At 38.2% G+C, this 12,266-nt stretch overlaps 1 protein-coding gene across 1 annotated transcript in view; it reads right to left on the bottom strand.

Moving 5' to 3' along the window:
- Nucleotides 1-12,266, bottom strand: part of dync2h1 (dynein cytoplasmic 2 heavy chain 1) — a 256,786-nt gene that overhangs the window by 122,810 nt on the left and 121,710 nt on the right. Inside the window, 3 exon segments of the mRNA XM_061919267.1 lie at nucleotides 2,627-2,769; nucleotides 9,406-9,519; nucleotides 9,603-9,711. Coding sequence (XP_061775251.1) covers nucleotides 2,627-2,769; nucleotides 9,406-9,519; nucleotides 9,603-9,711 — 366 coding nt within the window.

Consider the following 12,266-nt stretch of genomic DNA (forward strand, 5'->3'; position numbering starts at 1 on the left):
TATTAGTTTTTTTTTTTTAACTTTTAACACTTACATTTCAACATCAACTTCCGATACATCTGTCGATTTTAACTTTGAACTATTATTTTGTTTGTTTTATGCTCTTTTGTCAAAACTTTGATGTTTTTATATGGCAACCACACAACATATGAAGCGTCACGCGATGAACAAACACTTTCAATGTTCACATTGTGCGAAGCTGTTTGTCGCCAAGAACGACTTGAAGGTTCACATGAGGATCCACACTGGAGAAAAGCCCTACAGCTGCTCAGTTTGCGGCAATAGGTTTTCTCAAAAGGGCAGCCTGACGACACACATGAGACGACACACCAGAGAAAAACCATTTCTGTGCCTATTTTGTGACTTTAAGGTTTTACTACTTACGTATAAAATACTACACGGTCTAGCTCCATCCTATCTTGCCGATTGTATTGTACCATATGTCCCGGCAAGAAATCTGCCTTCAAAGGACTGCGGCTTATTAGTGATTCCCAAAGCCCAAAAAAAGTCTGCGGGCTATAGAGCGTTTTCCGTTCGGGCTCCAGTACTCTGGAATGCCCTCCCGGTAACAGTTCGAGATGCTACCTCAGTAGAAGCATTTAAGTCTCACCTTAAAACTCATTTGTATACTCTAGCCTTTAAATAGACCTCCTTTTTAGACCAGTTGATCTGCCGCTTCTTTTCTTTTTCTCCTATGTCCCACTCTCCTTTGTGGAGGGGGTCCGGTCCGGTCCGATCCGGTGGCCATGTACTGCTTGCCTGTGTATCGGTTGGGGACATCTCTGCGCTGCTGATCCGCCTCCGCTTGGGATGGTTTCCTGCTGGCTCCGCTGTGAACGGGACTCTCGCTGCTGTGTTGGATCCGCTTTGGACTGGACTCTTGCGACTGTGTTGGATCCATTGTGGATTGAACTTTCACAGTATCATGTTAGACCCGCTCGACATCCATTGCTTTCCTCCTCTCCAAGGTTCTCATAGTCATCATTGTCACCGACGTCCCACTGGGTGTGAGTTTTCCTTGCCCTTATGTGGGCCTACCGAGGATGTCGTGGTGGTTTGTGCAGCCCTTTGAGACACTAGTGATTTAGGGCTATATAAGTAAACATTGATTGATTGATATTTTGTGGTAGACGATTCCCCAGAATGTATACTCTGATGAAACACATCACATTAGACACCAGTTAGAAACTGTAAGGGCCTGCTGGGATGGGATTGTCTTGTTTGGACGGGGATAGCGGGTCCATTCTATGTGTCATGCTTGATCGTTCCGCGATGTTGCCGTGTTTTTGCTGGGGGGGATTTAGTGGAGAGCATCGACGATGAAGTTTGCAACTGGAGAAGGGCCCTGCCTCTGCCGGAAGTCGCAGACGATGACGTCACCCGTGTGATAGCTCCTCATATATTCACATTGATTTTAACGGGAGCCCCCAGCGGGGACAGCGGTTCCGACCGAGAGGGCGACGGTTTGTTTTGAGCGAGGATGAAAGATTTGTGTTTGAGACGGATTTATATGTTTTTGGAGACATTTGCTAGGATCATTCTGGGAAATCCCTTATCTTTCTGTTGTGTTGCTAGTGTTTTAGTGAGTTTGGTTGGTAGCTCGGTTGGTAGAGTGGCTGTGCCAGCAACTTGAGGGTTGCAGGTTCGATTCCCGCTTCCGCCATCCTAGTCACTGCCGTTGTGTCCTTGGGCAAGACACTTTTTACCCACCTGCTCCCAGTGCCACCCACACTGGTTTGAATGTAACTTCGATATTGGGTTTCACTATGTAAAACGCTTTGAGTCGCTAGAGAAAAGCGCTATATAAATATAATTCACTTCACTTCACTTCATATGCAATATTTTTTCCACATAAAACCTTTTAAAGTGATAATTTTTAAGTAATAATTCAATATAACATTTTATTTTTTTTTTTTTGAGCAATGGAAAAAAAAAGAAAATAAAGACAAAAGGAAAACAAAACTGCCTGCATGGCAGCTTTGTGTCAACATTGCCTCTTTTTCTCATTAGATTTCACCTCATTCCACTTTTTTCCATCCATCCATTTTCTACCGCTTATTCCCTTTCGGGGTCGCGGGGAGCGCTGGCGCCTATCTCAGCTACAATCGGGTGTAAGGCGGGGTACACCCTGGACAAGTCGCCACCTCATCGCAGGGCCAACACAGATAGACAGACAACATTCACACTCTAGGGCCAATTTAGTGTTGCCAATCAACCTATCAGGTGCATGTCTTTGAAGGTGGGAGGGGCCTATCCCCAGGTGCATGTCTTTGGAAGTGGGAGGAAGCCGGAGTACCCGGAGGGAACCCACGCATTCACGGGGAGAACATGCAAACTCCACACAGAAAGATCCCGAACCTGGATTTGAACCCAGGACTGCAGGACCTTCGTATTGTGAGGCAGACGCACTAACCCCTCTGCCACCGTGAAGCCCATTCCACTTTTTTAAATGTTTTTATTTTTATTTTTGCAAAACTATCATTTTTGCAGAATGTGTGGCGGGCCGGTAAGCGATTAGCTGCGGGCTGCAAATGGCCCCCGGGCCGCACTTTGGACACCTTGGTAAAAATGTGTCATATTCTCAAGAGTGTGTGTCTTGTGTCATGTGATTAATCCTCCCTCTGACCTTCTTCATGCTGCTTTCAGACCATCCTTCCATCCACTGCACAGAACACCTGCGGTAGAAGGCTGGGTTGCTCTCGCAGCTGATGGTGAAGTTGGGGTTGGAGCAGTCCATTATGAGGACCACGTGGAGGTTCTGCTGGATTCCTGGTAAGGGGAAAGAAGATGGAAGGGTTATTGACAAAGTGCAGGTGATCGTATCGTCCCGTTTAGCCTTTAGTCCTCTGGCGAGGCTCGGCCGGGGGATCTTAAGTGCTCTGACTTGAAGAATGATACAGATATCGATTATGTTCTCTGGCAGCAGCCTCAACCTCCCTGACACTGCAGTATCTCTGTGCTACTCCTCTTCCCGGGAGGGGAGGAGAGGTGGCCACAGATATACAGGGGTGTCCAAACTTTCTCCTCTAAGGGGCCGCCCAATGAAGCATCAAAGCATGCGAGGTCATTTTCATATTTTACAACACAAACCAATACCATATGAACTTGTTTTTTTACATCAAGTTTAGTCCCGGAGACCAAGAAGGGTTTAGTCATTAAAAAGTGTTTTTCCTGTTCTAGATCAACTTCGATCAATTAATCAATGTTTATTTATATAGCCCTGAATCACAAGTGTCTCAAAGGGCTGCACAAAAACTTCAGTTCTATCTGTCATTTTATTTTTATCTGTTTTATGCATTTTTTTTGTCAAAGCGCTGTTTTTTAAGTCAAAATCCAATAAGGGTTGTAGTCCTCAAAAATGAGTCATATATATATTTTTTTTCTTGTTCTAGATGAACTTCAGGTTTATCTTTCAATATAAAGTTGTTGTTTTCTTCCCATTTTTACAAAAAAACTGTTTTTTAGGGCATAAAATTTAGTCTTTTATTTCATATATAAACTTCACATTTATCTGTTCATGTAAAGTTGTTGTTTTTTATCTTTTATGCTCTTTTATGCCGTTTTTTTATGGCAAAAAATAGTCATATGTAATTTTCTTATTCCTATATCAACATGATTATCTGTCATTATAAAATTGTTGTTTTATTATGTTTTATGCTCCTTTTTTTGTCAAAACTCAGTTTTTTATGGCAAAATCAAATTAGAGTCGTAGTCATCAAAATGTTAAAAATGAGTCAAGTGTATATTTTTTTCGTTTTCTAGATAAATCTCAGGTTTATCTGTTAATATAAAGTTGTTGCTTTTTATGTTTTCTGCCCTTTTTTGCCAAAAAACACAAAAATGCCTTTTTTTTTCCTATATCAACTTCAGTTTTATCTATCAATATAAAGTTGATGTTTTTTATGTTTTATGCACTTTTTGGCCAAAAATCTGTTTTTTTATGGCCATAAAAACATTAAGGGTTCCCCTCAAGTTTATTCCCAGGGACCAAGAAGGGTCTTAGTTATCAAAATGTTAAAAATGTGTCATTTATTTAAAAAAAAAAAAAAAAAAAAAAACATTGTTCTATATCTATATCTATATATACCGGGTTGGGGAGGAGACCCTGCCCCAAGTGGAGGAGTTCAAGTACCTAGGAGTCTTGTTCACGAGTGAGGGAAGAGTGGATCGTGAGATCGACAGGCGGATCGGTGCGGCGTCTTCAGTAATGCGGACGTTGTACCGGTCCGTTGTGGTGAAGAAGGAGCTGAGCCGGAAGGCAAAGCTCTCAATTTACCGGTCGATCTACGTTCCCATCCTCACCTATGGTCATGAGCTTTGGGTCATGACCGAAAGGATAAGATCACGGGTACAAGTGGCCGAAATGAGTTTGGGCCTCTCCCTTAGAGATAGGGTGAGAAGCTCTGCCATCCGGGAGGAACTCAAAGTAAAGCCGCTGCTCCTCCACATGGAGAGGAGCCAGATGAGGTGGTTCGGGCATCTGGTCAGGATGCCACCCGAACGCCTCCCTAGGGAGGTGTTTAGGGCACGTCCAACCGGTAGGAGGCCACGGGGAAGACCCAGGACACGTTGGGAAGACTATGTCTCCCGGCTGGCCTGGGAACGCCTCGGGATCCCCCGGGAAGAGTTGGACGAAGTGGCTGGGGAGAGGGAAGTCTGGGTTTCCCTGCTTAGGCTGTTGCCCCCGCGACCCGACCTCGGATAAGCGGAAGATGATGGATGGATGGATGGATGTTCTATATCAACTTCAGATTTATCTGTCAAAAGAAAGTTGTTGTTTTATTATGTTTTATGCTCTTTTTTTTGTCAAAACTGTGTTTTGTATGGCAAAATCCATTAAGGGTCGTAATCCTCAAAATGTAAAAAAATAGTCATATTTATTTTTTTTTCTTTTTCTAGAAGAACTTCAGGTTAATCTGTCGATATAAAGTTGTTGTTTTTTATGTTTTCAGCCCTTTTTTTTGTTGCCAAAAAAAATCATTTTTTTGTTGCCAAAAAAAAATCATTTTTTTATGGCCATAAAAACATTTAGTGTTCCCCACAGGTTTAGTCCTGGGGACCAAGAAGGGTCTTAGTGATCAAAATGTTAAAACATTTTTGTTTATGAGTGTTTTTTTCCTTGTTCTAGATCAACTTCAGGTTTATCTGTCAGTATAAAATTGTTGTTTTATTATGTTATATGCTCTTTTTTTGGTCAAAACTCTGTTTTTGACGGCAAAATCCAATAAGGGTTGTAGTCCTCAAAAATGAGTCATATATATATATTTTTTTTTTCTAGATGAACTTCAGGTTTATCTGTCGATATAAATTTGTTGTTTTCTTCCCATTTTTGCAAAAAATCTGTTTTTTAGGGCATAAAATGTAGTCTTTTATTTCATATATAAACTTCACATTTATCTGTTCGTGTAAAGTTGTTGTGATTTATCTTTTATGTTCATTTATGCCGTTTTTTATGGCAAAAAACAAAAAAAAATAGTCATATGTAATTTTCTTATTCCTATATCAACTTCATGTTTATCTGTCATTATAAAATTGTTGTTTTATTATGTTTTATGCTTCTTTTTTTGTCAAAACACTGTTTTTAAGTCAAAATCCAATAAGGGTCATAGTCCTCAAAAATTTGTAATTTTTTTTTCCTAGATGAACTTCAGGTTTATCTGTCAATACAAAGTTGTTGTTTTCTTCCCATTTTTAAAAAAAATCAGTTTTTAGGGCATAAAATATAGTCTTTTATTTCATATATAAACTTCACATTTATCTGTTCATGTAAAGTTGTTGTTTTTTATGTTTTATGTTCATTAGTGGTGTTTTTTATGGCAAAAAACACAAAAAATAGTCATATGTAATTTTCTTATTCCTATATCAACTTCATGTTTATCTGTCATTATAAAATTGTTGTTTTATTATGTTTTATGCTTCGTTTTTTTGTCAAAACACTGTTTTTTAAGTCAAAATCCAATAAGGGTCATAGTCCACAAAAATTAGTCATATATGGATATATTTTCTTTTCTAGATGAACTTCAGGTTTATCTGTCAATATAAAGTTGTTGTTTTCTTCCCATTTTAGGAAAAAAATCAGTGTTTTAGGGCATAAAATGTAGTCTTTTTTTCCATATATAAACCTTACATTTATCTGTTAATATAAAGTTGTTGTTTTTTATGTTTTATGCTCTTTTATGCCGTTTTTTATGGCAAAAACCATAAAAAAAAATAGTCATATATAATTTTCTTATTCCTATATCAACTTCATGTTTATCTGTCATTATAAAATTGTTGTTTTATTATGTTTTATGCTCTTTTTTGTCAAAACTCCGTTTTTATTGGCAAAATCAAATTAGGGTCGTAGTCATCAAAATGTTAAAAATGAGTCAAGTGTATATTTTTTTCGTTTTCTAGATAAATTTCAGGTTTATCTGTTAATATAAAGTTGTTGCTTTTTATGTTTTCTGCACTTTTTTGCCAAAAAACACAAAAATGCCTTTTTTTTCCTATATCAACTTCAGTTTTATCTATCAATATAAAGTTGATGTTTTTTTATGTTTTATGCTCTTTTTTGCCAAAAATCTGTTTTTTTATGGCCATAAAAACATTAAGAGTTCCCCTCAAGTTTATTCCCAGGGACCAAGAAGGGTCTTAGTTATCAAAATGTTAAAAATGTGTCATTTATTTAAATAAAACAAAAAACATTGTTCTAGATCAACTTCAGATTTATCTGTCAAAAGAAAGTGGTTGTTTTATTATGTTTTATGCTCTCTTTTTGTCAAAACTCGGTTTTGTATGGCAAAATCCATTAAGAGTCGTAGTCCTCAAAATGTTAAAAAAATAGTCATATTTAAGTTTGTTTTTTTCTAGAAGAACTTCAGGTTAATCTGTCGATATAAAGTTGTTGTTTTTTATGTTTTCTGCCCTTTTTTTGTTGCCCAAAAATCATTTTTTATGGCCATAAAAACATTTAGTGTTCCCCACAGGTTTAGTCCTGGGGACCAAGAAGGGTCTTAGTCATCAAAATGTTAAAACATTATTGTTTCTAAGTGTTTTTTTCCTTGTTCTAGATCAACTTCAGGTTTATCTGTCAATATAAAATTGTTGTTTTATTAGGTTTTATGCTCTTTTTTGTGGTCAAAACTCTGTTTCTTATGGCAAAATCTAATAAGGGTCGTAGTCCTCAAAATGTTAAAAATTAGTTACATTTAAGTTTTTTTAGATAAACTTCAGGTTTATCTGTCATTATAAAGCTGTTGTTTTTTTATGTTTTATGCCCTTTTTTGCCAGAAATCAGTTTTATATGGAATAAACCATAAAAATGTGTCTTTTTTTCCCCAATATCAACTTCACATTTATCTGTCGATATAAAGTTCTTGTTTTTTATGATTTCTGCCCTTTAATGCCCTTTTTTGTCAAAAATCATTTTTTACAGAAAAAAACATAGAAATGAGTCTTTTTTTCCCCCCTATATCAACTTCAGATTTATCTGTCAATATAAAGTTGTTGTTTAATTGTGTCTTATGCTCTTTTTTTTGTCAAAACTCTGTTTTTATGGCAAAATCCAATAAGGGTGGTAGTCCTCAAAATGTCAAAAATGACTCGAATATAACTTTTTTTTCTATTTTAGATGATATCAGTCAATATAAAGGTTGTTTTTTTTATGTTTTCTGCCCTTTTTTTGGGCCAAAAAATAAGTTTTTTTATGGCCATAAAAACATTTAGGGTTCCCCACAGGTTTAGTCTCGGGGACCAAGAAGGGTCTTAGTTATCAAAAAAGTGTTGTTTATATATTTTTTTTCCTTGTTCTAGATCAACTTCAGGTTTATCTGTCAATATAAAATTGTTGTTTTATTATGTTTTATGCTCTTATTTTTGTCGAAACTCTTTTTTTAACGGCAAAATCTAATAAGGGTTGTAGTCTTCAAAATATGTTAATTTTTTGCTTTCAGCACTTTTAAAAAATATATATAATATTGTTTTTATTTATTTAAAAAAAATGTTTTATGCCCTTTTTGTACAGATAAATATAAGTTGTTTTTTATAACAAACGCGCAACATTGCAATGTTTTCCCAAAATACATTTCAAAGTGGAATATTTGATATGAAGTAACTGGAGCCTTAAATAAGCCAATAATTCATAACAACATCGATTTTAATGTATTATTATTTTCTGGGCAAAAAGTGTTGATAATAAATCACACCTTTTTTTTACTTTAAGCACTTTTTTTTTTATCATCCTACTGTTTTTATTTCATTTTTTACATTTATTTTATGCCCTTTTCGTCAAGTTTTTTTATTGGCAAACACACAACATATACAAAAACATTTCCCCTGCAAATAGTTAAGTAAAAGTGAAAGTACCAATGATTGTCACACACACACTAGGTGGGGTGAAATTATTCTTGATCACCCTTAATCACCCCCTGGGAGGTGAGGGGAGCAGTGAGCAGCAGCGGTGGCCGCGCCCGGGTATCATTTTTAGTGATTTGACCCCCAATTCCAACCCTTGATGCTGAGTCAAAGTGCCATTTTTGATATGAAGTCATTGGAGCCTTAAATAGTTTGTTAGAATAATTGTTTCTAAATGATCACAAAAAAATGTGTATTACATTGTGTTCTGGACAAGAAGACAAAAGGCTGAAATCTTCCAAAAAGAATGCTCCTAAAACTCCACTGGGACTACAAAGCGGACAGATGGCAGGATCTGCCCAACTTCCACAGGAACTCTTTTTGAAGTATATTACGAACTCTTTTTGAACTATTTATGGAACTCTCTTTCAACTATTTTATGGGACTCTTTTTGAACTATTTTATGGGACTCTCTTTGAACTATTTTATGGGACTCTTTTTGAACTATTTTATGGGACTCTTTTTGAACTATTTGACTAACTCTCTTCGAACTGTTCAGTAACCAAAGGCAACACTGTTTCCGACCCACTTCCCTCACGAAGCAGCTGAGGGAAGGAGGGGGGAGAAAGTCAAATAGAGAAGGAGGAGTACGAGGTTGGTGCAGAGCGTGGTGAAGGACTGTACAGAGAGTAGAGTGGCCATGTCTCTCCTCAGATCTGAGTCCAAATTTAATTCTGTCTCTGTTTGATTCTTTGCGTCTTGTCTTGTTTAATAGATGTCATCAGTGTTTGAACCTGATTTTGATTCATTTTAATTTTTTCAGCAATGAAAGTTTTGAATGGAGAAAAAGAAGCCTGCGTGGCAGCTTTGTGTCATTTGAGCCAACATGGCAACTTTTTCTCCTCACATCTCTTTTATTCCACTTTTTTTACAAGTATTTTTATAACGGGCAGCAGGCTATTAAATGGCCCCCGGGCCGCACTTTCAGCACCCCTGCGCGAGGGAGCGAGAAGCAGAAGGTAGAGGTGCACAGAGAGAGAGAGAGGTGTGACAGAAGGGGGGTGTACTAACTGTAGGAGAAGTAGTTGTAGAGCGGTCCAGTAAATCCATCCTGAGAAGCAGCATCTTTCAGGGAGGAGAGGAGAGGCTCCAGCTCCTCAGGGGTGTAGAGGCCAGGAACCTCCCCTGAGCAACACAACATTGAACATGTGGACACGCCTCCATGTGCAGCACATCATCCTTGATGAGATGAATATATGATGTCGTACCAGATGACAGCAGGCTGTTCACCATCTCCAGGAAAGCTGTGTGGACAAACTGATAGTCCTCCAACAGGAAGACAACTTGCTGCCCTTCTATTCCAGCCAGCTGCATCACCTGCACACACACACACACACACACACACACACATATATAGTAAACACACATATATACATACATATATACATTATACATACATGTATACCAGCATATATACACACATATACATATATACAGTATGTAAATACATACATTTATATATACATGTATACATGCATATATACATACATGCATACCAGAATATATACAAATACGTATACATATACACACACACATATACATATGTACATGTATACGTATATACATACATGTATACCAGCATATATATATGCTGTATACACACATGTATGCATATAGACACACATGTATACATACACAAATACATATATACATATGTACATACATGTATACACATATACATACATGTATAAATACATATATAAATACATACATATGTACATACATGTATACATACATATATGTATACCAGCATGTATACACACACACATATACATATTTACACACGTATACATACAGCATGTACATACAGTACATGTACACATATACACGCACATGTATGCATACATACACACACGTAAACATAAATACACACACGTATACATATATAGACACACACATATACATATGTACATACATGTATACATACATATATATACACACATGTATATACAGGAATATATACATATACACACATATACATATGTACATGTATACGTATATACATACATGTATACCAGCATATATATACTGTATACACACATGTATGCATATATACACACACATATACATGTATACATACACAAATACATATATACATACATGTATACATACATATATAAATACATACATATGTACATACATGTATGCATACATATATACATACATGTATACCAGCATGTATACACACACATATACATATACACACACGTATACATACATGTACAAACAGTACATGTACACATATACACGCACATGTATGCATACATACACACACATCTATGCATACACACACACGTATACATAAATACACACGTATACATATATACACACACGTATACATATATACATATGTACATATATATATACATACATGTATATACCAGCATATATACACACGTATACATATATACATACACATATACATACAGTATGTACAAAAATGTACACATATATACGTACATGTACATCTATACACACATGTATGCATATATACACACGGATACATACTGTATATACATATGTACATACATGTATACATATGTACATATATGTATACATACATGTATACATACATATATACATACATGTATACCAGCATATACACACACGTAAACATATATACACACACGTACACATATACCCACACGTATACATATATACATACATACATGTATACATACAGTATGTACATACTTGTACATCCATACACACACGTGTATGCATATATATACAAAGGTATACATATATACACACATGTAAAGGTCCATCCATCCATCCATCATCTTCCGCTTATATGAGGTCGGGTCGCGGGGGCAGCAGCCTAAGCAGGGAAGCCCAGACTTCCCTATCTCCAGCCACTTCGTCTAGCTCTTCCCGGGGGATCCCGAGGCGTTCCCAGGCCAGCCGGGAGACACAGTCTTCCCAATGTGTCCTGGGTCTTCCCCGTGGCCTCCTACCAGCTGGACGTGCCCTAAACACCTCCCTAGGGAGGCGTTCGGGTGGCATCCTGACCAGATGTCCGAACCACCTCATCTGGCTCCTCTCCATGTGAAGGAGCAGCGGCTTTACTTTGAGTTCCTCCCGGATGGCAGAGCTTCTCACCCTATCTCTAAGGGAGAGACCCAAACTCATTTGGGCCGCTTGTACCCGTGATCTTATCCTTTCGGTCATGACCCAAAGCTCATGACCATAGGTGAGGATGGGAACGTAGATCGACCGGTAAATTGAGAGCTTTGCCTTCCGGCTCAGCTCCTTCTTCACCACAACGGATCGATACAACGTCCGCATTACTGAAGACGCCGCACCGATGCGCCTGTCGATCTCACGATCCACTCTTCCCTCACTCGTGAACAAGACTCCTAGGTACTTGAACTCCTCCACTTGGGGCAGGGTCTCCTCCCCAACCCGGAGATGGCACTCCACCCTTTTCCGGGCGAGAACCATGGACTCGGACTTGGAGGTGCTGATTCTCATTCCGGTCGCTTCACACTCGGCTGCGAACCGATCCAGCGAGAGCTAAAGATCCCAGCCAGATGAAGCCATCAGGACCACCTCATCTGCAAAAAGCAGAGACCTAATCCTGCAGCCACCAAACCAGAACCCCTCAACGCCTTGACTGCGCCTAGAAATTCTGTCCATAAAAGTTATGAACAGAATGGGTGACAAAGGACAGCCTTGGCGGAGTCCAACCCTCACTGGAAATGTGTCCGACTTACTGCCGGCAATGCGGACCAAGCTCTGACACTGATCGTACAGGAAGCGGACCGCCACAATAAGACAGTCCGATACCCCATACTCTCTGAGCACTCCCCACAGGACTCCCCGAGGGACACGGTCGAATGCCTTCTCCAAGTCCACAAAGCACATGTAGA

The sequence above is a fragment of the Nerophis ophidion genome, linkage group LG13, assembly GCF_033978795.1.
Source record: "Nerophis ophidion isolate RoL-2023_Sa linkage group LG13, RoL_Noph_v1.0, whole genome shotgun sequence".
NCBI classification, from domain to species: domain Eukaryota; kingdom Metazoa; phylum Chordata; class Actinopteri; order Syngnathiformes; family Syngnathidae; genus Nerophis; species Nerophis ophidion.